Source organism: Erpetoichthys calabaricus, chromosome 6 (assembly GCF_900747795.2).
Source record: "Erpetoichthys calabaricus chromosome 6, fErpCal1.3, whole genome shotgun sequence".
NCBI lineage: Eukaryota > Metazoa > Chordata > Cladistia > Polypteriformes > Polypteridae > Erpetoichthys > Erpetoichthys calabaricus.
Genome location: NC_041399.2, coordinates 77,783,200 through 77,810,984, shown reverse-complemented (window position 1 = coordinate 77,810,984; position 27,785 = coordinate 77,783,200). Strand labels below are relative to the sequence as shown.

Below are 27,785 nucleotides of genomic sequence, written 5' to 3'. Positions count from 1 at the left end.
TGAGAAATGAACCTACAAGGCTTGAAACCTTGCTTTTCTTTTGGTTTTCCAATTGGAACACAGGCAGGTGACACAATAGTCACACAGTATTAGTAACAGGATTTAGACACACAACCTCGGGGTTTGAGTCCAAAGCTTTAAATACTACAGCACACTGCTCTGCCTGCTACAATAAATACGTATCATCAATCCGTCCAATCATCCATCAATCAATCGATCAATCGATACATAAAAAAGTACCCAGTTAAGGGTCAATCAGAACAAAGCACAGCGTTCTCTTAATTCAATTCAGTCTAGGTCACGAAGGGCATCATTAAGCAAAAGTACGTAATCCTGGGCGTTGTGCCAGTTTAACACAAAGTCCACTCACGCCCACGCCTAATGGAGCCAATTTGCGTTTTCTAATAAACCTAACAAGCACTACCCCTACATGCGCAACGTAAACCGGAATATCTATATACAGAGGAGCCTTCCACAGCAATCCAGCAAACCATGTTCCAACCCCACTTAAGATAAGCAGGGTCACGGGGATAATGAAGCCTATCCTAGCAAGTATTGAGCACAATCTGTAGACTGAACGCCAGGTCATCAAAAGGTGAACCCACAGGCACACACATACTTGGGCCAAATTATCAACGCCAATTCACCTAACCTGAACTGCTTTGCATAATATTCTGGGATAAAACAAGCTGCAGTAGGTAATAGGTGTCGTTTTGATTGTTTGATCTTGCTGCCTTTATAGAAGACGAAGCGTGTACTTAGATCAGCTAATTAAGATACAGCGCGATTACCTTTGCGTTAGCAGTTTGGCGCGTTCACAGCATATATTTAAAAATAATAATAATAAAAAAAATTTTGGTGGTCTGTTAGAAGCTAATTGACTACGGAAATGAACTGAATATAAAACTGATGTCCAGTTGCAACATCAACGGGGGAAGTGAGCTCACAAGCAGCCACGCTTTAGGTAAGAGTGAACACTCTAGTAAGCGTACGGGTTTAATAGATACCGCTTTTGTATTAGTTTTCAATTTTAACACATTTCTGATGTCTTAAACAATAGCCACATAAGCTTAACAATAAACGCGTCTTTGAATAAAAGTTGTTTAAGGTTAGGTCAGCTTTAAAATAATACAACACCACCTGCGCTCACCTACACCTTGGCGGTAAGGTCAAAGTCAAGTAAATCCGAATATAAACGCAGCTTAGCTGTCAATATACGGGGCGCCGTTTCAGCCAAAAAGGTATTGAGGCCGTGCTATAGAAGCAAAATTCTAGTGATGGAGTCCTTCACCCCTCTCCATGATTTCATTACAGTGATCCCTCGCTATATCGCGCTTCGCCTTTCGCGGCTTCACTCCATCGCGGATTTTATATGTAAGCATATTTAAATATATATCGCGGATTTTTCGCTGCTTCGCGGATTTCTGAGGACAATGGGTCTTTTAATTTCTGGTACATGCTTCCTCAGTTGGTTTGCCCAGTTGATTTCATACAAGGGACGCTATTGGCAGATGGCTGAAAAGCTATCCAGCTAACTTTCTCTCTCTCTCTCTCTCTCTCTCTCTCTTGCGCTGACGTAGGGGGGTGTGAGCAGGGGGGGCTGTGTGCAGCTGCTTCCTGAAGGACAGGCTGCACGGAGCTTCGCATACTTAAAAGCTCAAAGGGCACGTATTGATTTTTTTTATCTGTCTCTCGCTATCTCTCTGTCTTCCTGCTCCTGACAGAGGGGGTGTGAGCTGCCGCCTTCAACAGCTTTGTACCGGCGGTGCTTCGCATACTTAAAAGCCGTATTGATTTTTTTTTTTGACTGCTTGCTTTGCACTCCTTTGAAAAGGAAGATATGTTTGCATTCTTTTAATTGTGAGACAGAACTGTCATCTCTGTCTTGTCATGGAGCACAGTTTAAACTTTTGAAAAAGAGACAAATGTTTGTTTGCAGTGTTTGAATAACGTTCCTGTCTCTCTACAACCTCCTGTGTTTCTGCGCAAATCTGTGACCCAAGCATGACATTCTAAAAATAACCATATAAACGTATGGTTTCTACTTCGCGGATTTTCCTACTTCGCGGGTGGCTCTGGAACGCAACCCCCGCGATGGAGGAGGGATTACTGTATTTCGTAAGGAACCCCTCGCTACACAAATAAAAATTTAGTGAAATTAACATCTGGTAAGTAACTATGTCGCACATAATGCATAAAAAATAAGTATTGTTGCTCTTTGACATCGCCTTGTTTAACTGTAACTGGAGTGGATGGATTTGGACCAACTCCAACTCCACCTTGCATTTCCAGCAAAGCAGCGAAGAGCCGCTTCTGTGCTGCGCTTTAAGATGTTTTCATTGTGTACGGAGCAATCGGAAGACACGGATGACTGGCGTTCTGTTATCCTTGTTCTGGGGGACCTTTGTGACTGCTGGTTTCATCCCAAACAGGTTCTGCTTTTAATTGGACTCTGGCTTTATTTAAGCAAGCAATTATTTTCCAGTTTTGTGGTAATCAATCCAGAAATCACATGCTGAGCTTTTTAATATATTTTTTTTATATTTGTGTTACTTATCAGCCCACAACTACGCAATAGTGAAATAATGTTTTGCATTGGTTTCTGCTCCGAGACATGCGTTGATTACAGTACGTTGCACACCCACCACACGGTGAACCACCAGAGTGCAGAGACCTGAGTGCAGCCATGCAATGAGTAACAACCTCCGCACCACCCTGAACAGTACGAGTGTTTTTTTTTTTTGTTTTTTTTTTGTACGGTGGATGGCAAATCCTGCCACCAGCCCCCAAATTTTCCCAGCAAATTGGAGGACCTGCTTGCAGGGCTGGATGCAGATTAACGTCATACCCAGGACGGAGCAATTGCAGGTTAAGGGCCTTTATCAGGGGCCAACGGCTCAGCTCATTTTAATTGTCTGCAGTAAAATACTGATAAGATGGTAAACTCCAAAGAGAATGCGTTAAAAGAAAAGGGCAGCATTGAGTAAGCACTGAAATATATAACAAAATATTTCTTCCAATTTGTAATCGCATTACTGCACTTTTTTTGAATGAAAAAATAAGAGCAGGCTAGGGGGCAGTGGGATACAACTAAATAAATAAATAAATAAAGGTGAATTGACTCACGGATTGTGAAGTTGGTTTGAGTAAAAGCCCTCAGCCACAGAGGCCATTCAGAACTAATCCTAGAAAAACCCATTGTCCATGTTAATGCATCAGGCTGCCTGGACCTAAATAAGATTTAAATAGTTAATCTGATCAGAGGTGTCCAGTATTGCCCTGAAGAGATGCCTTTAACCAAGCTGTACTAGAAACCAGTAAAGCTGAGCTATAGAAGCATCAGGGTGTCAATTTACAGGTACTGGAACAAATAGTTTATGCATGAAAACAAAACCTGAGATTATGGGCATTGCTTGACTACTTTCCATTCTTGAGGAAATACCTGGGATGAGGGTGAGGTTTGACACGGGTGGGGGGTTTGACACTGGGGAAGCGGATTGCTCACAAACCATCCTTTTTTTTTTTTTTTTTTTTTTTTTTTTGCGCAAGTGTATTGCTACATATTTACATTATATTCCAAGTCAATCATAAATCGTTCCTAATATAAAATTACAATATAATCTAGAAATCACTGAAATTATAAATTCAAAACTTTAACATTATGAAGTGCACAAGTTCCATTAACAATCTTGAAATGTCAACTTTTTCTGAGCAAGTTAGAAAATGTGTGCATGGCATAATTTACAGGTCTTCTGGGATTGGGTTAACTGTTTTGAAAAACATGCTGCTTAGGTGGGTTGGAAATGATAAACTGGCCCTGTGTGCGATGATCTGGCACACTGGAATTGTTCCTATCTTGCGCCTTATGCCTTCTGGATTAGACTACAGCCACCTTGTGTCTCTTCCCTAGATAAGCAGATTTACAAAATGAATGGACTGATGGAAAGTTGGAGCATTTTCATTTTTTATTTTGTTAATTAAAGGGGCATTTTTAATTATTTTGTCACTGCGGTGTGTGTGACTTGCTGTTTGCGCAGGCACCACATTCAAGCATAAGACACAGGCATGACTTTGCAGTCATTTAAACAGCTTGTACTGATGACTGAGGATCAGTTTACTGACCGAGGTGGCTGTCTGACATGTGAAAGGGGAAAATACGGTGTACAAAATACACAAGTTGAAGTGACCTCTCTCCAGCAAAATCTGAAATGGTAAACTAATCCATAATTGATATAGTGCAGAATGTGTCTGTTTCTTTTAAGTGTAGGCAACTTGCAAAAGAGAGAAGCTCAAGTAAGATGGCTTTATTAAAAAAAAAAAAAAAAAAAAAAAAAACTGAAAAAACTTACCCTTTATTGGAGATTTATTTTAGTAGCATAGAGCCATCCTCATAAGTGGCACAGTGGTAGTGCTGCTGCTTTGCAGTAAGGAGATTGTGGGTTCGCTTCCTGGGTCCTCCCTTTGTGGAGAGCACTTTGAGTAGTGAGAAAAGCACTATATAAATGTAAAGAATTATTATAATTAGTGCATCTGTTGGAAGGGCCAGATACCTCTTAAACTTTGACTTTGGGTGATAACATAGATGATTGTAAAAATGAAAAATTATAAGAAGGTGGTTTAAAAGAGAATGGTGTACCATAACAACAAACCAAGATGAGGTTTATTTTGACATTTTACATTGACATTTTAACAGAAATTCATGGCTTTGTCAAACAAATCCCTGAAAATTTAAATGGGGAGAAAATATCAAAATGTATGCTATGTTCACCACACAGCTAGGTAAGTTTAGGCATATCAGTTAAACTAAAATGCATGTTGTTCGGAGGATGTCGTAGTACCAAGAGAAAATTCAAAGTTATTCAAAACGGGTCTGTGAAACTGGCAGTAGTAGTAACTACATTTTCATCCCCATAATTTGTATTTTTACCAGTTATTAAAGTATTTATTTTAATCCTAAATTACAAATGCAAATTCTCTAATGGATTTCTGATTTGTTGTGTTTTTAAAACAAATAATCCAATCAGGGTAGTAGTGGCTTATTTAAGTTTGAAGCTAGTGCTTGGCTTAATAGTGTGGTGGCTTTTGTTTTCAAATCTGTAGTTATTACTGATTTGTCACTATAGCTGACACTTCTACTGCTTTCCACTAAGAACCTGCTATCAAAATGCTTGACCCAATTTCATTGAGACAGTCTGTCCCTCAAGTACCAAGGTGAGCAAGGAGGTGGTGATTAATGGAAAGACCTTCCAGTTATTGTAAACCACAGATTAGCAGATTATTCAAATATTGAAGTGTTAAAAGTCCAAAAGCATGCATCAACATTTAAAATTAGTGTTAGTGGTATATAGATACTGTTTAAGTTTTCAAATATTTTTCTGTGTTAAGGTCTTGAGGGGATAGAGCTGCCTGATATCAGCATTGAGCTTAAGGAATGAACTGAAGATGGAATTGGGCATACAATGTTAGCAATCTGTGTTAAGTACCACTTCTACCAGTGTAACAGAATAACTCTGTTAATGTTCTATTACAGGGGGGGGGGGGGGGGGGGGATAAAAAATATCAATCTTGAACTTTCTAGTCACACTGATAGCGTATGTCTTTACAGCACTTCTGCAGTGGTAGGTCTTCTTTACAGCCTATTAGTAAGAACTGTAGCCAGTAATCCTTCAATGGAAATTGTAGTATTTGGAGAACCTTTTAGTCTGAGCTGTGGATACACTTAAATTATCAATGAAACGAGCTTTGCAGGTACTGCACCTAATTTCGTTGTTTGTTACAATGAGAAAGATATTCTGATTTTAACAATTAGTGCTAGCACAACAGAAGCGTTGATTGATATGTATTATGGTTAAACTTATGTTTATACTAAACCCCACAATTTTTTTTCTTCTTCAAAAGTTTCTACCAGTTTGTTTAAGCTCTAGATGGGGTGAATAACTGGCAGATTACACTGCCTCAATATATTCGCCTCATTTCACTGATGTAAAATTGTTTTGCAGCATCTCTTTTTCTTTTTTGTACTGTAATGAATGGAAAGATTGGAAAAGTGACCTTTTCAAAACTGAAGGTTAGAATATGAAATTATCAAATTTCATGACATCCAAATGATGCTATCTGAAAGACTATCGCACAGAGAAATGCATTTGATTGGTGTCTCAGAGGTAAAAGGCCTGAAGTTGTCTCAGATTTAAATGAAATTTCAACAGCTCAGCCTATTATCTAGTTGATGAGCACATTCTGCAAGGTAACTAGCGCATTGCCATAAAGGTTTATGAGCTTGTGAAACTTTGTCCACAATATGGTAACGCTGATCCAATTTTAGATATTTACAACGGCATGCATTTTCCTTTAGAAAGGACTAGTTCCAAAGTGGACTGGTATAATTGATAATCTAAAGTGGTATTGTACTCCCATATTTAGACTAACTTGTGATGTGGTTTTGCGCCTATGCAACTCTTCTGTGAAGTTACAGCAACATTAAATTGTTAATTTTACAATATGTGATAAATCTACAACTTTCAGTTATGTTGACTCTTTACCAATGGCTGTCTGATGCCCGCCTCTTGTTTTGTATTTTCATGTGTAGGGACAATTTTCAATTCAAACAGTTAGGTTAATTCTTCTTTTTAGTGCTGTTCATGGAGTATGGATTTAAATAAACAGCTTCTCAGTTTTTTACCAAGATTTAACCATAAATTTCATTTAGAAATTTTTATATAAAATCACACCTGTGTATGGCAACTACCAAAAATCCTACAGGTTCTAAATACTACAGCAACAGTAAAATGCACACCCTTACAACTTTTATATACATAATCACACTTATCCAGGTCAATAAAGGTAAGCTGAAGTAAATTTGTTAAAATGCAATTGATGTCATACTCTACATCCAAAGAGTTCGGCAGTTGACAGTAAAGAGGGAAAACAAACTGTAATAGTATTTCTTGTTTAACTTGGAAGAGTTTTTTTGGTGTGGGTGGTGGTTCATGGTTGTTCAGAATAAACCAATGTGTTTTTGCTAACCTAGGCCACGTAGCTGCACAATTTCATATGTGCATGCTGAACTTTGCAACTGTAGTGTAATGTGTTTTTTCTTTCTTTCCCCTGGTGCTATGTTAACTATTTATATTTTAACATTAATAGTTACTCCAACATCTTGACTAGAAATGGAGGGTTGGTCAAGTAGCCGGGGTCCAAATACTACAGATGAATAGAATACCAAGGAGGGAAATAGACTATACAAAATATATGTCCTAATGTTCAGGTGTGTTTGTGGACATAGTTAATGTTTTGAAAGTTGGAGCATTTTTAAAATTTATTTACTGCATCGCTCAAGGTAAAATTGTCGGCAAGCATAGTGTTTATTGATGTGTAAACACTAGTCATTGTGGCACTCTGCTGGTAAATCAGGAATAGTGAAACACTGAATCCTTATCATTAAAATGCAGACATGAGGTTGTTTTTAGTTTAATGTAAATACTAAGTACAATTCACTTTATGTATAATGTTTTACTTTGCCACACTTTGGGAGCTGTGTTCCCATTCATTTCTAGATAAATGACTTTTTGCTTTCCTTTCTTTTTACTTTGACAGTTATGAAGATCATTAACTTGCATGGCACGATTCTTTTGCAGAAGTCACTGCTTTAAAGGCATTTTCCAGCTCATATGCATGACACTGTTGCCATTAGAATGACTTGTATTGGGGATCTGTATTACTGTCAAGAGCAGCTGTTAGATGTGCAAAAGAGGAAAATTATACAAGTTGAAATGACCACTGTCAATGTACTTTTTTGAAAAAGTAAATCAGTATTTGAGCTCACAGTGAATCTTTGTTTTAAGATGGATGATTTGCTAGTTCCTTGGCAGTTTTTTTTTTTTTTTTTTTTTTCCCCGGTATAAAATGTGTACAGCACACACTATTCAAGATGTCTTAACAAAAACTGAATTTTACTATACAGTGTCTTCAATAAGTGCACCAAATGTGATGGACTGGCACACCATTCAGGGTTAGGAAATGCCTTGCAACACAGCAAGGTTTTTTTTTTTTTTTTTTTTTTTTTTTTTAGTTTTATATGAAAAAAAAAAAAAATGAGCTGCCGTACAGTATGTAGGGCATCTTGAGAGTGTTTATTTAGTATTATAAGATTTTAAATTGTTAAAATGAATCTTTACCCAACTTACTGTGAATTTTTGGAATAGGAGGTCGCAATAAGTAGGCCATTGTATGCAATGATTTATGACCCAAGCCTGCTGGAGCCCCCAATGCCCTCATACAAATGCTTCTGAATGTAGTTTGCTCTGCCTTTGGGTCTTCACAGAGGCACCCAATTATCTATTAGTTGGATCTAAAATAAATGTTACCTGAAGAATAAGATGGGAGGGAGGGGTGGGGGTGGGTCAACCAAGTAGGTAAAGAGGTGACCTGGAAATTAATGTAACTGGAATTGATGTCATTATTTTATTCTATATAGCTTGCCTAAGTATATTTGTAGAACTCGATTTAAGCTGGATTCTTTTTACAATGCAGTTTGAGGCAAATTGTGTGGTGTTTGTGTGTGGGTTTTTTTTTTTTTTGCTTAGTAAATTAATGAATATAGTTCCTTGGAAGCCAACAGAGGCTTAGTTATTTTCTTCAGTAGTATTTATATAAAAAAAAAAAAAAAAAAAAAAAAAAAAACTCCTGTGTGCTTAAAGTAGTACACCAGTTTTCTTAAACTTTGCCCAACCTAATTCTGCTCCTAATTCTGCTGCAATTTGTATACAACTACAACATCAACTTTGCCAAAAGCTGTAGCTATTATGATGAGTTGCTGCTTTACAGTATGAAGAAAAATTTCTTGGCAGATTATACACAAGTGTCTCTATCTATCTATCTATCTATCTATACAGCCATATTATATTATATTATATTATAATATATATATCTTGTGCATTCAAAACACTAATGGCTATACTTGGGTTATATTTAATATTCTGTTTGTGTGCCATGCTCTTAATGGAGTCATATTGGCAAAAGAACATCTTAACCTTACTATAACCTTAATGCTGTTGAAATAAATGCTGCTGTCATTTGCTTCAAACTAGAGTCTTTGTTTTTGTAATACATTTTGAAACCCCACTTCCAAAAAAGTGCCTCTCTTTCCCATTTTTACTTTCCTTTGAATGCTGTAGGCTGGCAGACTGCTACATTTTGCTCAGTGCTATGTCATTCTTCTAACAAAAAGACACTCAATATTTATGTTGCTCAGAAGAGATGTCAGCCTTTTGTTATTGTTCATATAATGTGCCATTTTGCACAGAAAAATATGGCTTCATATTTACAGCTCAGCAGGTGATCAAATCTTATCTTTCACATTTCCACAGCCTTTGTTCCTTGCAGCAGTTATGATTCTCATCTTCCTTAGAAGCTGAAATTCTGGAATTCTAATTGCTAATAGTGTCTCTAATATCCTGTAAGTTTACCTCTCTAGAAATTGCATTTTAGAGGAACTTGTTAATGGTAACTGGATAACTCATCTATTATGCAATTTTTGTTTTCTGCAGAATATGAAGTGGACAGGTCATTTAACAATCTGTACTTTATTTTTTTTTAAACTGCCTTTTCCCTGACAATTTAGAAGGCATTGTATATGACTAGCCTTGGATGGGCTGCTGGAACCACATTCATACTGGGTCAGTTAGAGTGGCCATTTAACATGGTGTGAATATCAGAGGAGATCAAATTGCCCAGAGAGAGCCCACACAAACATTAATCAGTGAATTCAACATGATGACTGGGTTGGAAACCTTCACAGGGCTGAGGCGTACACATTAACATTCATTGCTACAGTGCCACTCCTGTCCAGTAAAGCGTGTGAAATATGTGCATCTGCTTTGCAAGCTTTTAAAGTGGAAGTTAAGGGGTGGTAGCTAAGAGGTTTTCTAAATCTTGTTACATAAGCTAAAAGTGTCACAGTTTAGAATTTCACCAAATTTAAATTTCACCAAAAAATGGGTTATATAAATGAGCTCCTCAGAGTAAGACGATGCGTTTTTTTGTTTGTTTTTTTTTTTTCTTTAGACTTAAATTCAATGGAGCTGACTGATGTTTACTCCTCAGAGCTGGTAGAGCTACCATTTCATTATGTTCAGAACATCGCAGAACTTTTTGAAAGTAAGTTGCAAATGCATTCATTTATTACTCCACCCCCATTAAAACTTTATTCACTAGGTTATGGTTTCTTTGTCTAGTTTTGGTGCTACCTAAGGATGGTGGCTTCCTAGAAGGTGCAACCAATAACAGAGCTCCATAGTTTTAGTTTAGTATCTTTTATCTATATGTATATCACAACAGCCATGCAACTATGTGTTTAACACAAGGAACAAATGTTTAAGTCAGAGGTTTTCACACACAAGTTACTATTGTCGTTTTGATTCATATGCATGTTTAAATACTGGTGTAAAATTTTTTTGTTATGAATCTATCAGTCACACAGGAAAACAATTCTGTGCTTTTCAGTACTGTTTTGACACTACTGGTTTTAATCCTGCCCTGCTCCCCATCTGTCACTTTTTCACTAAGGAGAGAAAAGTCCATAAAGATGACTTGATGAAGGGGTAGTTGTGCATGATGTGTATATTACAAATCGGAAACTGTCTGCCTTCAACATTAATCTTGCTTCTTCCCCCTACATGTCCCATTTAATTGCATCTAGCTTAAAGTGAACCTACTTCTTGTATAATTATCAATGCTTTCTAAAGTTTTGGTGGGTTGGTTATAAGAAGCAGAAAAGGGTTCTACAGTAAATGAAAATTAGATGCATTTTAATTTCAGAACAGATAAAATGATATTTAATACTTTGTACAAAGAGAGAGTAGGGGAGGGAGGTTGGGAGCATGCACTGATACAATGGTGCTGAAGTGTCACACATTGCACAGCTGAGCTCGGATCCTAATGCTGAGATGGCTTGGCTTTGTACAGTATTCCTTTTAATATTTTTTCTTTTTTAAAATCAGTTTTTGACCAGTTGCTGCTCTTGGATCCAGTTTTTGCATGACCTTAGTTTAACATGGCCTTATCTATGTCCTTGTGTTGTGCAATTTGCTTTTTTGAATCTGTTGCTAAATAATGCCATTAGTGGCTCATTTCCATATTCTGGTAGTAGAACTTAATCTAAATTTCATAATGAACGAGTTTGCTCAAAAGAATGAAGACCTGGACATAGGATGCGTTTATACAGAATCCAGAAACTTCTGCAAAGTATACTGATTAATGAGGGTGGCATTTAGTTTTTAAAAAAATAAAAAAACAAAAAAGTCAATTTATTGTAGTGCAAATTTCACATGATGTTGAAACAAATCTCATGTTTTCAAATATGAAGTTGGTAGATAGTCAGTCATTTTCAGACATGATTTTAGTATGGTGTTCTACCCCTAAGCAATAAATGTAGTTCTGTTCCAGTTCAAATTTTTACAAATTCCTATAATCCTATCTTGAGCAGTTACAAGACACCATTGTAATCTCAACCATTAGAGACTGTGGTTACCCCCTCAATTTTCAGGTAGAGTTTTCGTATTAAAATAAGTGTGGCAAGTGTTTTTTTTTTTTTTGGTTTTTTTTTTTTCTCTTCCCTCCACACAGTTAAAACAAAAAAGAACTCCATTGTGCGTGGCAAACGGAGACGTTTTCGGAGACGAATGACAACTCCAAGAAACAAAGATGAAGAAAAAAATACTGACAAGCCAGTGAGGAAAAGACCCAATTATTTTGTGTCCATCCCAATAAAGGACAAGCAGGTATCGCTAGTTTTTTAGGGGTAGCATTTTTATTTGTCTTCGGTCAATATTCCACTTTTAATGCACTTTTTAAAATAGTTAAAACTGTGTATGAAATGTTTTTTCTTTCTTTACCTTTTTGTCAAATTCTGTAAAGTTTCAATAGTATATCTATATACATCTCATATGGACTCCAGTTAAGCAATCTTTTGATTGGGTTGGATTGGAATTATTGTTATCCCTTTATCAATCTGATGTTTAGTATTGTTGACATGTGTGAGGGGCTAGGGGTGTGTGTTTATTTTTTGGAAATAACTTTTTGTCTTAAATGACAATGTCAGTCCAGGGCACTAATTTGTCTAAGCTTTATATCCTATTACTAACTTTATAATGTTCTGTACTTGGTAATAGTGAATTTGTCTTTTTTTATTATATAATTACACACTAGGGGGTCACCCCGCTCACTGCGCTCACCAACCCCCCAGGCCTGCGCTATGCACCTGCCACTTCGCATCTCTGCTGCTCGCGTTGTGAAGAGGGGGGCTGAACGCACCCCAAGGAGACACTGTCGCTCCTCTGAAAACCCCTCCCCTACCCCCCCCCCCCCTTAAATGGTGATATAATGGGAAACAAATAGTTTGTTTCCCTCCTCTTTGCTTGATCAGCTGCTGGCTTGCTGCTGTTGCTGTGCTGCTTGATCTGCATCTCACGCAGCGCTTCGAACATTTAAAAGCCTGTACAGCAGCTGTCCTACTTTTTGTCTTTTATTTCTGGTCCCGGGCGTGGTTAAATGTTTTGGCACAAAGTATCGTTTCACGGGATGTGAGTGCTTGATATTTTTTAGCTTATATTTTAAAAACGGAATAAGAATCTGAATCTATAAATTCTGAAAAGAATGATACCAAACGTATATATGTAGGTTTTAAAATAAGCCCCATTTTAAAGTGCGACTAAAAACATGACACTAAATCGTTGCACTTTTAGGCTTAGGATTTTTTTAATATATTTTTTTATATATAATATAAAATACAGGGTGAGTCAAAATTATTTAACACTAATGGATTATTTTTATCTCGACCACACCTTTCCAGGTTGATGGATTGGTCATGGTGGACCATTGCCATGGCCTCCACACTTCCCTAATTTGACACACTGTGATTTCTGCTTCTGCGGTATGGTGAAGGAGCGCGTGTATAGCAGGAAAGTTCAGGATACCAATGACTTGAAGGATAGAATACGAACTGCGGTATCATCTATTCTCTGTGAAATGTGTGTCTGGGCTTTAAATGGTACTGTTGCTCAATGGTTTTTGTGTGTTGAACAAGTTGAGACATTCCTGTAAATCATCTTGCACATATGAAGTACGTTTTGTGATTAAAATGTTTCTGCCATTCAACATAATTTTGACTCGCCCTGTATATGTAACTGTTTTCATTTCACTTTTCTAATACTCCATGGATGTAGTTTGTCTGAAAATGAAGCTTTCATGTATACCAGTATGGCGTTTTTAAAATTGAGATGCTATAAAATATTTAATTTGTCTAAGTTCGTGACTCTTGTCGGTAGCTCTCTGAAAATGTGGTATGTTAAAGGATGAGGAACCTGTAATTGTCTAATTGTGGCTTTACCAGGACAATGTAAAACCATTGAAGGACCAACATTTATTGCTCTTAGATTTTAGAAAAAATTGGAGATATTCAAAAGATGATGATATCAAAGGAAAAAGTGCTAAAAAAGGCATTAATTTCGGCAGAGAAGCTACATCTAACAATCTTGGTGGCAAATCTGAAAAATGAAGATGATGTCAAAAGGTACGTGATATATGGGCTTATTTCCATGACAGTTGTAAATCGGAATCAAATTGTTGTCTGTCTAATCTTTCCAAAAAGTCAGTTTCCCTATCTATTGCATATGTATGTGTATGTATACAAAATATTTTTAACCCACTTTTTCCAGTACAGCATCAAGGGAATCCAGATGCTATAAGTTGCCAGTCTGTTACAGGGCAAAACTTATTCAGGCTGTACTCTTTAGTTTCCTATATTTTATAGTTGACTGCTGTGAGATACTGTAAGTTCTTCTAAGTTCTCAGAATTTTCACCAAAAATGTTAATTCCTATTTTAGATTAACTATAGCATAGGCATTCATGAATAAATTAGGTTTGTTTAGTGAGTTTCAATTTTTTTGAATTATGTAATGTTACACACATTTTAAAATATTTAGATTTTTTTTTTTAACATTGTGATACCTCTTGAATAATGTGATCATCACATTTAAATCTGCTGATGTCTAGTTCTAGTAAGTGACTTTTACTATAAAGATGCATGGTTTTATAACATACCTTGAGTATGGATCAATGCTTTTAGAAGTCTTTTGTCAAGATTATGGATTCTAATATTGACTTTCCACTAGTTGTTCACTTAAAATAAATGCTTTTGGCAGCCAAAAGTGCATTTTTATGTAATTCTGAAAATTGGAGATTCTCTTGCAGGGCATCATGTGCTCTTCTGCAGTGCAGAGGTCAAATTGAAGAAATCCTGAAGGGTCGTTTGCCACAAATGACATTTCATGGAATTGGCCATTTTCACAGTAAAGTGCTATATGTCAAAATGACAGACACAGAACAGCCAACACTCCACGAAGTGTCAGGTTAGTAAAACTATGGTGCACCCTAGTTCATTATATGAAGCAAAGTCATGGCTGTAGTTAAGACAAAAATCGCACCCTTTCCATTCATTGTGTAATTGATTTAGTGAGGATACCTGAATGTGTCTCTAAACACAAGTACTGCCAGACATGATTCAGTTTTAAATACTGCTGTGCTCGATTTGTTTTTAATTAGCTAGCCCTTTTGCTTGTGATATTATGTTTACATTATACAGTGACACTTTTAAAAATGCACCCAGGCTGCAGCGTAGTAAATCATAAGAATTGAACAAAAATCCAGTCTAGACAAGCTTGGTGAAATTTTTAATAGCAAGTACAAAAATTGAGTGGTTTTGTTCTGTACAAAAGCAAGCACTAAATAGTCACTCATACAAATAGATAATCAAAATGCTAATCAAATGGATATAACATGTTAATTCGCAATTTCGTCTATCTGTATACTTGCATATGGTTGAGATGACAAAGTTCACTTTGACTTTGAAAAATATAGACCTGTTCTTTATGCAGACTCCTGATACTCCCTGCTTTGGTCTCTAAAGCCATTAGTTATAAGATTCTAGATGTTCTTGGTGTCATTTGATTTAGGAGACTGTGTGAGTGTGTTTTGCATTGTGTGTGTGTGTGTGTGTGTGTGTGTGTGTGTGTGTGTGTGTGTGTGTTTTTAAATCTCCGATGATCTCTAACATTTTTGTAGTTTTTTTTTTTTTTTTCTGGGTGTGTGTGCACCAGAGTGTCACTTGCTGATCTAAACAATGGAAGACTCTTTGCAAAGAAATCAAATCTCAATTGGTAATCTAATCCAAGCATTACAGAAAATCAATTACTGCTTACACCTGACTTTGTATTTAGATTTATCTTTGAATTCTTGATAGCTGCAATATTCTCTGATATAAACATTTGGTTTTATGGACAAAAATGTCTATTCACAGTAGTCACTATGAAACTGCTAGTGGCAGGATGTTGGTTTTGGAGGGAAGAGGTAAGGTGAGTACTTGGCACTTCCGGGAAGAAATTAAGCCCACCTACACCAATGGTATAGGCCTTGAACATTGCTAGAGAACGAACATTGGTTGCAGGCAGTAGCGTAGGAAGGCCGCCAAAGTTCCAAAAGAAGAGTCTCTTGGTTGGACTTCCTTAAGATTCTTAGAGTTTGTGGTTGAATATGAACTTTTAGACTCTGTTCCCAATCTCACCTTAGCATTAAGATTTCTCTTAACTTTGTGTTTTCTGTTCATGTGAGAGGAGTTTTTCAAAACTCAAACTAAGAATTATCTCAGATCCACTATGAACCAAGCATGACTCTCTAGCTTAGCCATTTTGTCAGTTGAAAATAGGGTAGCTGAAGGTATCGATTTTGATGACGCAGTTTCAAAATTTGCAGAACAAAAAGTTAGAAGAGATTCTAAGTATCATGTTAAAGTACAGTTTGTTGGATTAGAGCCTAGAGAACGAAACTTGTAAACAATTGAGTTTTCATTAAATTGTATTATAATAATAAGTTATGCACTAGGTACTATCACTATGAAAAGATTTCTTATATTGTACATTAAACTGGCTTATTAATAAAGGCATTTTACTTTTTTTTTTTTTTTTATTCATAAAAATTGTTTACAAAATAATTAACATTATGCCGTCTTAACCAATTGAATAAAAAAATTGCTTTCTCAATAAATTTTATATTTTGGTGGACATGGAGGTGACAAGTTTAAACTCCGCACCGGATGCCACCAGACCTTGCTACGCCACTGGTTGCAGGTACTTTCAGGGTCTCCCAATCCAGAGGTATGGAATGAGGAAACCCTTACAGAACCCATGTAACTCTTGGGTCTTTCAACCAGGTTTCCCAAGTATGATGCATTGTTGGCCCTGCCTTGTTTAGACCCGGCTGAAGAATTACCATTTTGAGTGTCTGGGAAGGGATGGTAGTACCTGCATTATTTTCATTGGAGGAACTGTAAGGATAGATATTTTTGGATGATGTGTTCTTGACTCCATCATTTTATGGAAGAATAAACTAACCTTGATGATTCTATTATTCACATAATAGATGGAGATTTACAGTATAGCTGAGAAAAATGCATTGGATTTTGCTGCAACTAGGTTGCAAAGTGCTAAAAGTAACAACTTTTTTTGCTGTACATACAGTGGCCAACATTTTATAAGGAAACCATGTGAAGTTGCTGTCCTTGGCAAAGGCTTAGGAGTGGAATATGGAGTTTAGCCTGTTAGGTACCCTCCTACAGTCACAATACTTAGACTAATCGGTGGAGCCAGTTGTCTCCAGCAGAGGGCTTCCTTGGAATTCTGGTGTTTAATTTAAAAAATTTATTTTTTTTTTTAAAAAAAAAAGCACTTTTACCAAGTCTGCTTGATCCAACTCTAAATGTTAAAACTAAATTCAATAAGAGCTCAAATAGACAGTGAAGAATAGAGAAATTTCTCTTTAGCCAACTCAAAAGGCAGCAAAATATGCATAAACAGGTAGTGGAGAATTTGTCTTTGTTTTTTGTCTGACAGCCTTTCCAATTGTTTCAGGGTATATGTACTTTTTTTTTTTTTTTTACTTTTGAATTGTTCAGAACAAATCAAACTGGTAAACTACACATGGGTGGAGTGTGTATGTGGCCTTAGTCTGTCAGCCACCACTCCCCACCCCCCCAAACCCCACCGATTTTACATCTTGTTATTTAGGTCCTGATGCAAGACCAAAAAGTTGAAAGTGGCATGACTTTGTGGAACATAAGTGTGTGTCTGTATTGTGGGGTTTTTTTAAAGACAAGAATGATTTGTGAATCACTGTGAATTATAAATAAGCTACGATAGGTTTGCTTTAAACCTTTAATGCCTAGGGGCACCTAGGCCAGATGTCCTCTACATTAGAATGAGATGTAAGTGCAAAGGTAGGATACAGAGTAAGTATTATCATTTGGATGGCCTGGGATTAACTTGCCATTTCATAGAAACATTTTCTTAAACTAGGGAAAGGTGGTCTGATGCATCCAAAGTGTTGTTACCACTAACCTGACCAGGCTAAGTACAATACATGAATAATGAAGGGTAAATTGAAACTGAATAATTGGATCTGTCCATCCATTTACTAGAGCAATTTGTGCGCGTGTGTGTGTTTTTCCTGTAATATTTAGGAGAAAGTGGACGCTATATGATTGAACAGTTGGGTGAGACGCTTTCTAGCGGGGAGTGTATTACCTTTTGCTTGGTGTTAGAGCAAGTGATTGCGCGTCGCATAAATGGGAAAATGTTAATGGAACAAACCTTTTTTTTTTTTCTTTCTCTCAATACCATGTGCCAAAAAACTATCCGAGATATTTAACTTTTACTCAAAACATTTTGCTGAAGACAAATATTGAAAGAGTTAAAGTAGACATTTTTATTAATAAGTGGGGTATAAGAAAGCATTTGTGTCTACAAAACCTTCACTCCCTTTATGGGAGGATTCAAGTGATTGTATGTATTTGACTGTGATGTGTTACTTTGGATGCCATGTTTATTGAAGGAACAAGGTGTAAAGAATGAGTGAAAAAGCATTCTGTGAAAATACTAATGTACAAGACCCTTGGCAGAGCAGGGACTGTACCCTCTATGGCCGTTTTGTTGTGCTGTGGGTAACACTTTGCTTAATCTATTTCCAGAGGCAGTAAAGCGGAGTTTTGAAAATCTGGACATCAATATCTCTGGCAGCAAAGAATTTAAGCCTCATCTGACTATATTGAAGCTCTCTAAAGTCCCAGCACTGAAGCAAAGGGTAAATACATTTTTACACAGACGTGAGCATCTTTTTATCTCTACAGGTTATATTAACAGAAAAAATGCATCTACCAAAGATTTTGTTTTGTGGCAGGTGTGCACCTGGTACAGTTTAATCTTAACTGTAACTGTGAACTTGATAAACTACAGATGTTATTACTATTATTATATATATATATATATATATATATATATATATATATATATTTTTTTTTTTTTTAATTTTTTTTTTTACTCTAGAGATTTGTTTTGAAGGTAAGCATTTTAACATAAGCTTTTCATGCCAAATTATTTGAGAGTTTGATGGTTTGGAAAAATATTTTAAATTGTGTAACTCATTTTTGGGAGAGTAAGAGGAAGAAAAATGTGTGAGGTGTTCTTTCCTTGTGTTATTGCTATAAGGTTTCTCCACCCTTAACAAATTAGTCTAGTGTAATTACAGAAGTAAATCAATCATTCATATAGTGTATGTGTATATTTAATCACATTTTTTGCGTCACACTTGATAAATGCATTGTTTGCATCAAGAACTTATTAACAGTGTAGCTTTTGGGAGAAACTTGTTGGATCCTGCCATCTAGTGTTGATACAGAAACATTCTCCTTTTGCATGACTGCTTTTGTTGTGAGAAGTTAAGCAAAATGACACCTTTTATTGGCCAACTAGAAAGATTACAATATTCAAGCTTTTGAGGCAACTTTTGCCCCTTACATCCATAATGGCCGACACGGTACAACACCCAAGTACTAGAACATTGCTTTGGAATTACAGTATTGTAATTTTTACAAGTTTGTTTTTTTCATAGAGGAATAGATTTAAAAAGCCATTTGCGAAGTACAAAAATGATTATATTGAAATACATAATATAAATTTGCTTGCATTAACTGAGTCTTCTGAGCACAAAACAAAATTGTGAAGCCTTTAAATTTATATACATCACACTGGTAACATAATCACATAGATAACTGAAGAAAATTTAATTTTCAATTATTTTTAAGGTTTCAGCCACATAATACAAAATGAATAAAAAAAAAATGGAACTATAGCAAGCATATTCTTGAATAAGCATATTATTCAAATTATTCATAAAGGCTTACTCATGTCAACCTCCTTCTTTTCATTGGCTTATGTAAACGTTCAACTGTGATTATCAGCATTTGCTTGGGATTAACTTTTAAAGAGTGTTTTTTAAATTGGGGCCAGGGAGTACTTTGTGTGTGTCATGATATGTTTACCACAGTATAGAAAAAGTGAGGAGATAAACATCCCAAGTAAACAAACTCCCCCCGACACACACACAAAATGTTGCTGTCTGGAAAACCTAAACAAGACGTGCATAGATGGTTTACCTTCTCCCTGCTAAGGTGAGAAGGTAAACCAACACTGTCAAGATGAATAGCCTTCCTACACTTTTTTTCTATTTTAAAGCATCCCCATATACATTTGTAAGAAATTAGATTCAATCATAACCTAATTTTTTTTGGAATTCAAAACATCCACGCATCCAAAGGGTGACCTACATTGACCTAAAGCAGAAGGTGGCATGGCTCTACCTAACTTTGTTTTATTATTGACTGGCAACTACACAAGCTATTAAAAACCTGAACATTCACACAAACAGATGAACACACACTGGCTTGGTCTGCAATAGAAATTTAAATCCTGAAGTATTTGTGTTTTTTTTTTTTTTTTTTTTGTCCCAGTAGATGCAAGATATCATCAATACACTAACAACCCAACTGTCCTTCATTTACTCAAAATATGAAACCAATGTAAGAAGCACTTCAAAATAGAGAAGAGCTTTTATCTGTGGCACCTCTGCATGATAACCACCTTTTTTTTTTTTCATCCTCTCAGACATAGTTTTTAATGTTTGGAAAATGTACAGGATTAAATCACTTAGAGATTTGTACATAGATAATGTCTTTGCATCCTATGAATAATTACATTCCAACTTTAGCTTCCCATCAACACAATTTTTTCCTACTATTTCCAAATCAGAAACTTTGCAAAACTAAATCTGCCCAATTTTCCTCACATCCCACCTGTATCACTTCCAGAAGAAATACTGATCAGTCTTGAGGACTCGACCAGCATTTCTATAATATATAAAACCATTTTAAAGTACCTTCCTTTCAAAGATCCTAGAGTGCAGTGGGAAAAGGACATCTTACTCACATTTCAAAAAGAAGTGGAAGGCAGCCATGCATAGAATTCACTCGAGCTCCATATGCGCAAAGCATATAATTATTCAACATCTTTTATCAAGCATATCTGTCTTGTTAAAAATGTTTCCAGGACAAGAGCCAACACAAACGTTGCAATCGAGCTCCAGCCTCATTAGGTCATGTTTTGATTGTGTACCAAATTAACATAATTCTGGACTAAAATCTTTTTAAATGCCTATCAGATAGCCTTGGTGTCACAATCGCTCCTAATCCATTAATCGCTGTGTTTGGTGTACTCCAAGATGGAGTTAAAGTGGAGAAGGACAAACTGTAATTGCCTTTACTTCACTATTAGCACATAGCCTTCTATTGCTTAACTGGAAGAACCCTAGCCCACCTCTTTGAAGTCAGTGGGTAACCAATGGTTATATATTATTTGAAATTGGGGGGGGGGGGGGGGGGGGGGAATGTAATTCTCACTTAGAGGATCTGTTCAAAACTTTTTTTTAAAACCTGACAGGATTTAATCAATAACATTTTAGAATAAGCTTTTTATATTTTTAGGGGGGCATTCTCCTCTGGCCATTGGCCTTCCTCTCTTTTTTTCTTGGCTGGGAGTTGAACTGAATTTTAGTTTAAGTTTGATTTCTTTATATGGGTATATTTAAAAAAAAAAGTGAGGAGATTTTGATGAAACTGGAAGTACCATGCAATTTACATATTTATGGCCTATAGGTTGTTTTTTTTTTTTTTTGTTTTTTTTAAACTTTATAAAATTTTATACTAAAAATAGAAAAAGCTGAAACCATCTTAATTGACAGAATTACTTATTTCAGTTTTGTAGCTATAAGTCCTTTCTCAAAATATTTGTTAAACAGAACTGCAGTGCTTTGTTACAGGTAAAATTCAGAGTAAGTGTACATCTTCATTAGCAAAACAGAAACCTATTTAATGAAAAGCGGTTATGTTTAGACCTGGAGTTTCGCAATAAAAGTAAAATGAGAAAATAGGCTGATCTTCAAATGTATAATGAAAGTTTAGTTAACGTTCAGGACATTGGATAATGGATTTTTGAATGGTTTATGCATTGTGTAAACCTGGATACAATTGTACACTAGATGCTAACTATATATGATATGCAAATTACACAAGTGAGAAGATTCGGTCCTACATGGTATACAATTCCAACTTGGCACCCATGCACACACTGGACGTTTTTAAGTCACTTTAAAGTGAAAAGTGGAGAAAGCAGTAGGCTTTGTTAGTGAGCTGATTAGGTGTCAAAATACTGTGTATTTTGACATCACTTTTTTAATTTATTTAAATTACTAATGTTTCATCATTGTATATTTTGCGTATTGTTTCAGCCTATTTTGGTTTAACTTGTTGTGCTGTAGAAAGTTTACTCATTCTGTACTTGTAAATTTTTCCTTCAGCACACTTAGTCACGCCATATATATGATTTTCAAAGGGGTGGGTGTAGGGGGGCAGTTAAAAATATTTTAAATTAAGGTTACTCTGTAATTTTCTCATACAGCAGACTATTAATCTGGCTGTGCTCGGGGGGGGGGGGGTTGCGGGAATTTACCTGCAGTTCTGATGAACAATTTGTCTCAAGCTTTTTGGCTCTGATTCAGATGGTTTTAAGATTCTTGTGTGTTCTGTTGTGTATTTGTTTGTACTATTTGTGAATGCCATCCTAAACTTCCATCTTTTTGTCCAGTTGTCATTCTTTTTACAGTTTTAAGATTTATTGATTACATGAAATATTTATCACTGTTTTGTAAGGTTTGTGTCAAAATTAACAGCATTTTATTTGAATATTCTGTCTTGTTGAACAAATATGAATAAGGGACACCATTTTTATAAACAAAATCCTGCAATATTCTCTTTACAGAATGATTTTTGTCTATATTTCTGGAATGGTTACTTTTATCCCTGACTTACTCAGAAGTTAGTTCACTTAAACTGTGTTCTTTCACACCTTTTTAATACTATTTTCAGAGAAGACCGCATAGTGAAAGTTTATGCATAGAATTTGTAGTTAAAATTTATACCTTTTTATACAGTTAGGTCCATAAATATTTGGACAGACAACATTTTTCTAATTTTGGTTCTGTACATTACCACAATGAATTTTAAATGAAACAACTCAGATGCAGTTGAAGTGCAGACTTTCAGCTTTAATTCAGTGGGGTGAACAAAACGATTGTATAAAAATGTGAGGCAACTAAATCATTTTTTAACACAATCCCTTCATTTCAGGGGCTCAAAAGTAATTGGACAATTGACTCAAAGGCTATTTCATGGGCAGGTGTGGGCAAGTTATGTCATTATCAATTAAGCAGATAAAAGGACTGGAGTTGATTTGAGGTGTGGTGCTTGTATGTGGACGATTTTGCTGTGAACAGACTACATGCGGTCAAAGGAGCTCTCCATGCAGGTGAAAGAAGCCATCCTTAAGCTGCAAAAACAGAAAAAACCCATTTGAGAAATTGCTACAATATTTCGAGTGGCAAAATCTACAGTTTGGTACATCCTGAGAAAGAAAGCAAGCACTGGTGAACTCAGCAACACAAAAAGACCTGGATGTCCACGGAAGACAACAGTGGTGGATGATCGCAGAATCATTTCCATGGTTAAGAGAAACCCCTTCACAACCGCCAACCAAGTGAACAACACTCTCCGGGGGGCAGGTGTATCGATATCCAAGTCTACCATAAAGAGAAGACTGCATGAAGGTAAATACAGAGGATGCACTGCAAGGTGCAAGCCACTCATAAGCCTCAAGAATAGAAAGGCTAGATTGGACTTGGCTAAAGAACATCTAAAAAAGCCAGCACAGTTCTGGAAAAACATTCTTTGGACAGATGAAACCAAAATCAATCTCTACCAGAATGATGGCAAGAAAAAAGTACTGAGAAGGCGTGGAACAGCTCATTATCCAAAGCATACCACATCATCTGTAAAACATGGTTAAGGCAGTGTGATGGCTTGGGCGTGCATGGCTGCCAGTGGCACTGGGACACTAGTGTTTATTGATGATGTGACACAGGACAGAAGCAGCCGAATGAATTCTGAGGTGTTCAGAGATATACTGTATGCTCAAATCCAGCTAAATGCAGTCAAATTGATTGGGCGGCGTTTCATGATACAGATGGAGAATGACCTAAAACATACAGCCAAAGCAACCCAGGAGTTTATTAAAGCAAAGAAGTGGAAAATTCTTGAATGGCCAAGTCAGTCACCTGATCTTAACCCAATTGAGCATGCATTTCACTTGTTGAAGACTAAACTTCAGACAGACAGGCCCACAAACAAACAGCAACTGAAAGCCGCTGCAGTAAAGGCCTGGCAGAGCATTAAAAAGGAGGAAACCCAGCATCTGGTGATGTTCAAGACTTCAGCCTGTCATTGCCAGCAAAGGGTTTTCAACAAAGTATTAGAAATGAACATTTTACTTCCAGTTATTTAATTTGTCCAATTTACTTTTGAGCCCCTGAAATGAAGGGATTGTGTTAAAAAAATGCTTTAGTTGCCTCACACATTTTTATGCAATCGTTTTGTTCACCCCACTGAATTTAAAGCTGAAAGTCTGCACTTCAACTGCATCAGAGTTGTTTCATTTAAAATTCATTGTGGTAATGTACAGAACCAAAATTAGAAAAAAGTTGTCTCTGTCCAAATATTTATGAACCTAACTGTAGCTGTAGAGATTCAGTTTTGATAAATTTAATATGCTTTTTTAGTTAAATTTTTCCAATTCTTGTAATCACTGCAGCACAAACTACATGTGATGTGTGGATGGAAGTATGACCACTTGCATGTTTGTAAAGGAAGAAACTGAATGTTTGACTTGGTTTAGATGGAGAGGAAGTGAGGAAAATCTAAAGGTCATGTCAGTAGGTAGGGAAGAAGCTTTTTGTATTTAGCTGGACCAGTGAATTTCTGAAATACTGTTAGGTGAGAATAATTAAAAAAAAAAAAAAAAAAAATGACAAACATACTATAAAGCTGCAAAATGACTAAATCTATGTCATCAGGGTGTCCATAAAGAAGAGACAGAAAAGCAACCCTGCAGAGTCTAGTTCATCCAAAATAATTCTGAAACTTCTCCACAGGATGCATGTGTAGAAAATGTATGCATTCTATTGAAAGTAAGATCTTCATATGTTCTACTATGCGTAGAAGATAAATATTCATTTGATTATTACTTTCAAAGGTGTGTGTTTTTATATAAATTATTATGTTTGTATTTTATCTTTAAGAGATTAAAGGCTGCACTCTACAAAGAATATGAAGAAGTGGCTTTTGGTACAGAGTTATTCAATCGCATTGATCTCTGCTCTATGCACAAAAAGGAGGCTTCAGGAGCATACGTGTGTAATGGCTCTCTGCTTCTGGATTTCAGCAGTAACGCCAGTGCTGATACAGCTTCTGACTTTGTGCAAACCTCTACTCTACCTGCCAGCACTGCTGAGGTGACTGACACTACACATCAACTGGGTCTTAATGGTAAGGAACTTCTGGACACATCTGATGGGCACCTGAAAGTTCTGAACAGTTTCTCGCCTTATTGCACCACAGCTGAAAATGAGGACTCACCTGAAAAGGCAAAAGCTGTTGCTAGCAGAGTGCATGATGCAAAAAATAAAAACACAGACTCCTTATACCTGGTTTCAAATGAGTCCATTGCCAAAGTTGAAGGTGTTGTAAGTGAAACAGATGATGCAGAAAATAAAAGCTTATGCTGTGTCTCAAATGGGCCGTCTTCCAAAGTGGAAATTGATAGGAAGATGGACAATGAAGACATTATAAACCCTGACTCCTACTTTGACTCAAATGAGTTTCTTGCCAAAGTGGAAGCTATGAATAGCAAGGTAGATGATGCAGAAAATAAAAACTGGGACTCCTTATGCTCCTCCTCCTCTGACTCACTTGCCAGAACAGAAGTTTGTGATAGGAAGGTGGTGAACGCAGAACATAATTTGGATTCTATGTGTTCTATCTCAGATTTATCACTCTCCAAAGGGCAAACTGGTGAGAAGATACATGAGGCACAAGAACTGGGCTCCTTATGTTTGGTTTCTTGTGAGTTGCATTCCAAAGTGGAAATCGAGGATAGTAAGGTGGACCATGCAGAAAGTATAAAATGTGACTCCTGCTCTGTCTCGGATAAGTCATTTGCCAAAGGGGACGTTCTTGAAAGCAGGGTAGACAAAGAAAATGAAAACCTGGACAATTGCTCTGTCTTATATCCGTCACCTTCAAAAGCAGAAACTGATGACAAGATCAACAACGAAGTAAAACTGGAATCCTTATGCTCTATCTCATGTGAGTCCCATTCCAAGTTGGAACTTGATGGTAGGAATGTGAATGAAGCAAAAAATAAAAATTTGGAGTATAAAGAGTCAATCTTAAATGGGTCACTTGCCAAAGTGGAACTACATGATAAGAACATGGATGAATCAGGCAATGTATAAATGCTGTCTGTAGTGGTTCTCAAATTAGTCACTTAAAAGCCTAAGCTGTGGGCAGCACAGATGATACACACAAAAACCTGGACTGCTTTTAATGGTCTACCTTAAATGGATCACTTGCCAAATCAGAATCGAATATTTAGAAAGAAAGATGATGCAAAATATTAACATTGCAATTTACGTAAAAATTGAACTTTGTTAAACAAGCCAGAGAACTGAAAGCATTTTCAGAAATGTGAACGTTTTTGTTTAATTTGGGGATTTTACAAAACCCTTATGTTTACTGAAATAATTCAAGAAGCTGTCTTGGCTAAGCTTAAATTAAAAAAAAAAAAAAAAAACTATTTAAAGGAACATGAAATGTTAGTTAACATATCTGCAGTTTGACTAGATGTCTTGTACAAGGCATGCCACAAACAATTTTTGTATTTTGTTTAATGTTATGGTGAAATTACAACTAATGTTGGTTAATTCACATAAAGCTGATTTTAGTTTTAAGGGAACAGTGAAATGTATAAACTGCTTTTTATACAGGTGTGTAGAGCAGCAGTTTAGAGTGTGAGATTACTGCACTATCTGATCAACTTGAGGATTATGAGTTTATCTAAGAATACTTTGTTTTCTCTTTGATTTCATTGAACTAAAACAAATCTTTTTGACATGTCAGCCTTTGAAAATAGAAGCTGGAACTGGAGAAACTTAAATATATTTAATTTGAACAAGAACTGCATTCACTTGAGTGTCTTGAATTAAAGCACTGCATTTCATTTTTTGTGTGATGTACTATATTTTCATCATTGTTTTGCAAACAAGCATGGCATCAAACGAAAGGCTTGGAGGAATATTGCATAACTCCATTGGCTCTAGAAGGTGCAATGTGATGTGTGGTATTTCCTGCAGGTGGCAGTGAAAGAATAGCTTTTTATGTAACTGGAGAAAGACTGATATTTTTTTAGCATTTTTTTTCTAGAGGGAGTAGAGAGAGAAATGAGGCCCTAATGGCTCTTTGAGTAAACAGGAAAGACTAAAGCGTGACTGAAATCTACCTTTGACTTATGTTGGTATGATCGTGTGCATACAGTACACTTTAAATTGAGGATTAATCTCCAATTGCATAACAGTGCCCTGAAAAAGTTTAATACAACAGATCTATTGTTTGCCTAGTAATTTTAATTCAAAAGCAGAAACCTTCCTTGTTTAGGTTGGACCATTCAATCAGCATAGCACTAGGATAAACTGAGGACAACCTGGAGCCAAAGCAAATTTAGATATTTTTTTGGTCTATCCTAAATTTCTTGAAGTCTCCAATCTCAAACTTTCTTTGCCAAGTTTATCTTTAGACCATGAATGCAACCTTTCTAAAGCAACTTCTATTCTAAAATACTTTATATACTGTATTTTATTTTTTTTTAATATATAAACACCTTAGCAGGTTGATTTTAATCTCCCATTATTGATTCAGGTGCACAGTGGCATGGTTGGACCAGGACACTGCATTTAAATCTTGTCTCGGTCACTATCTGAGGTTTCTTGGGGAACCCTGTTTTTTTCCTCGGTGCTTGGGTTAGTGGCAGGCTAAATTAAATCTGCACAAGTGGTTGGGCCCGGTGATGGATCTCTGCCCTAGCTAGATTCACTTGTTGCCTTGTGTGCTATTGAAAAGGCTTTGCCATTGAGATTCTTAATGAATCTGAGTGGATTTGCTGGGTAGATATGTATAAAGGGACTAGTGAATTTTCTTAACCTTAAATTCAGCAAAAGCATAGATGTATTTGAATTTCGGTGAAATGCATTAACGGCAAGGAGAAACAGAACTGATTATAATGGTGCAGTTTTAATTATTCCTGAGTGCTAGGGAAGCATCTTCTAACTGTTCTAGGCAGATTATTGTAGACATAAATGTGACCTGAACTGTGCAACAAAAGTGCTAACCACTGTATCACCATGC

The 27,785-nt window shown here is 36.3% G+C and overlaps 1 protein-coding gene across 1 annotated transcript; it reads left to right on the top strand.

Moving 5' to 3' along the window:
* The first annotated feature begins 700 nt into the window (after window positions 1-700).
* Window positions 701-26,604, top strand: LOC114653419 (uncharacterized). The gene is made up of 7 exons (XM_028803740.2): window positions 701-964; window positions 10,063-10,155; window positions 11,623-11,777; window positions 13,431-13,567; window positions 14,249-14,406; window positions 18,075-18,187; window positions 24,626-26,604. The coding sequence occupies exons 1-7, from the start codon at window positions 910-912 to the stop codon at window positions 25,838-25,840; spliced, it is 1,926 nt and encodes a 641-aa protein (XP_028659573.2). The 5' UTR covers window positions 701-909; the 3' UTR covers window positions 25,841-26,604.
* The last annotated feature ends 1,181 nt before the right edge of the window (window positions 26,605-27,785 follow it).

Bases quoted from the DNA above. Each gene is read 5' to 3' on its own strand.
- LOC114653419 (XM_028803740.2), top strand. From the start codon at position 910: ATGTCCAGTTGCAACATCAACGGGGGAAGTGAGCTCACAAGCAGCCAC. The intron at 13,568-14,248 runs GTACGTGATATA...ATTCTCTTGCAG, and splicing joins AATGAAGATGATGTCAAAAG to GGCATCATGTGCTCTTCTGC. The intron at 18,188-24,625 runs GTAAATACATTT...TTTATCTTTAAG, and splicing joins TCCCAGCACTGAAGCAAAGG to AGATTAAAGGCTGCACTCTA.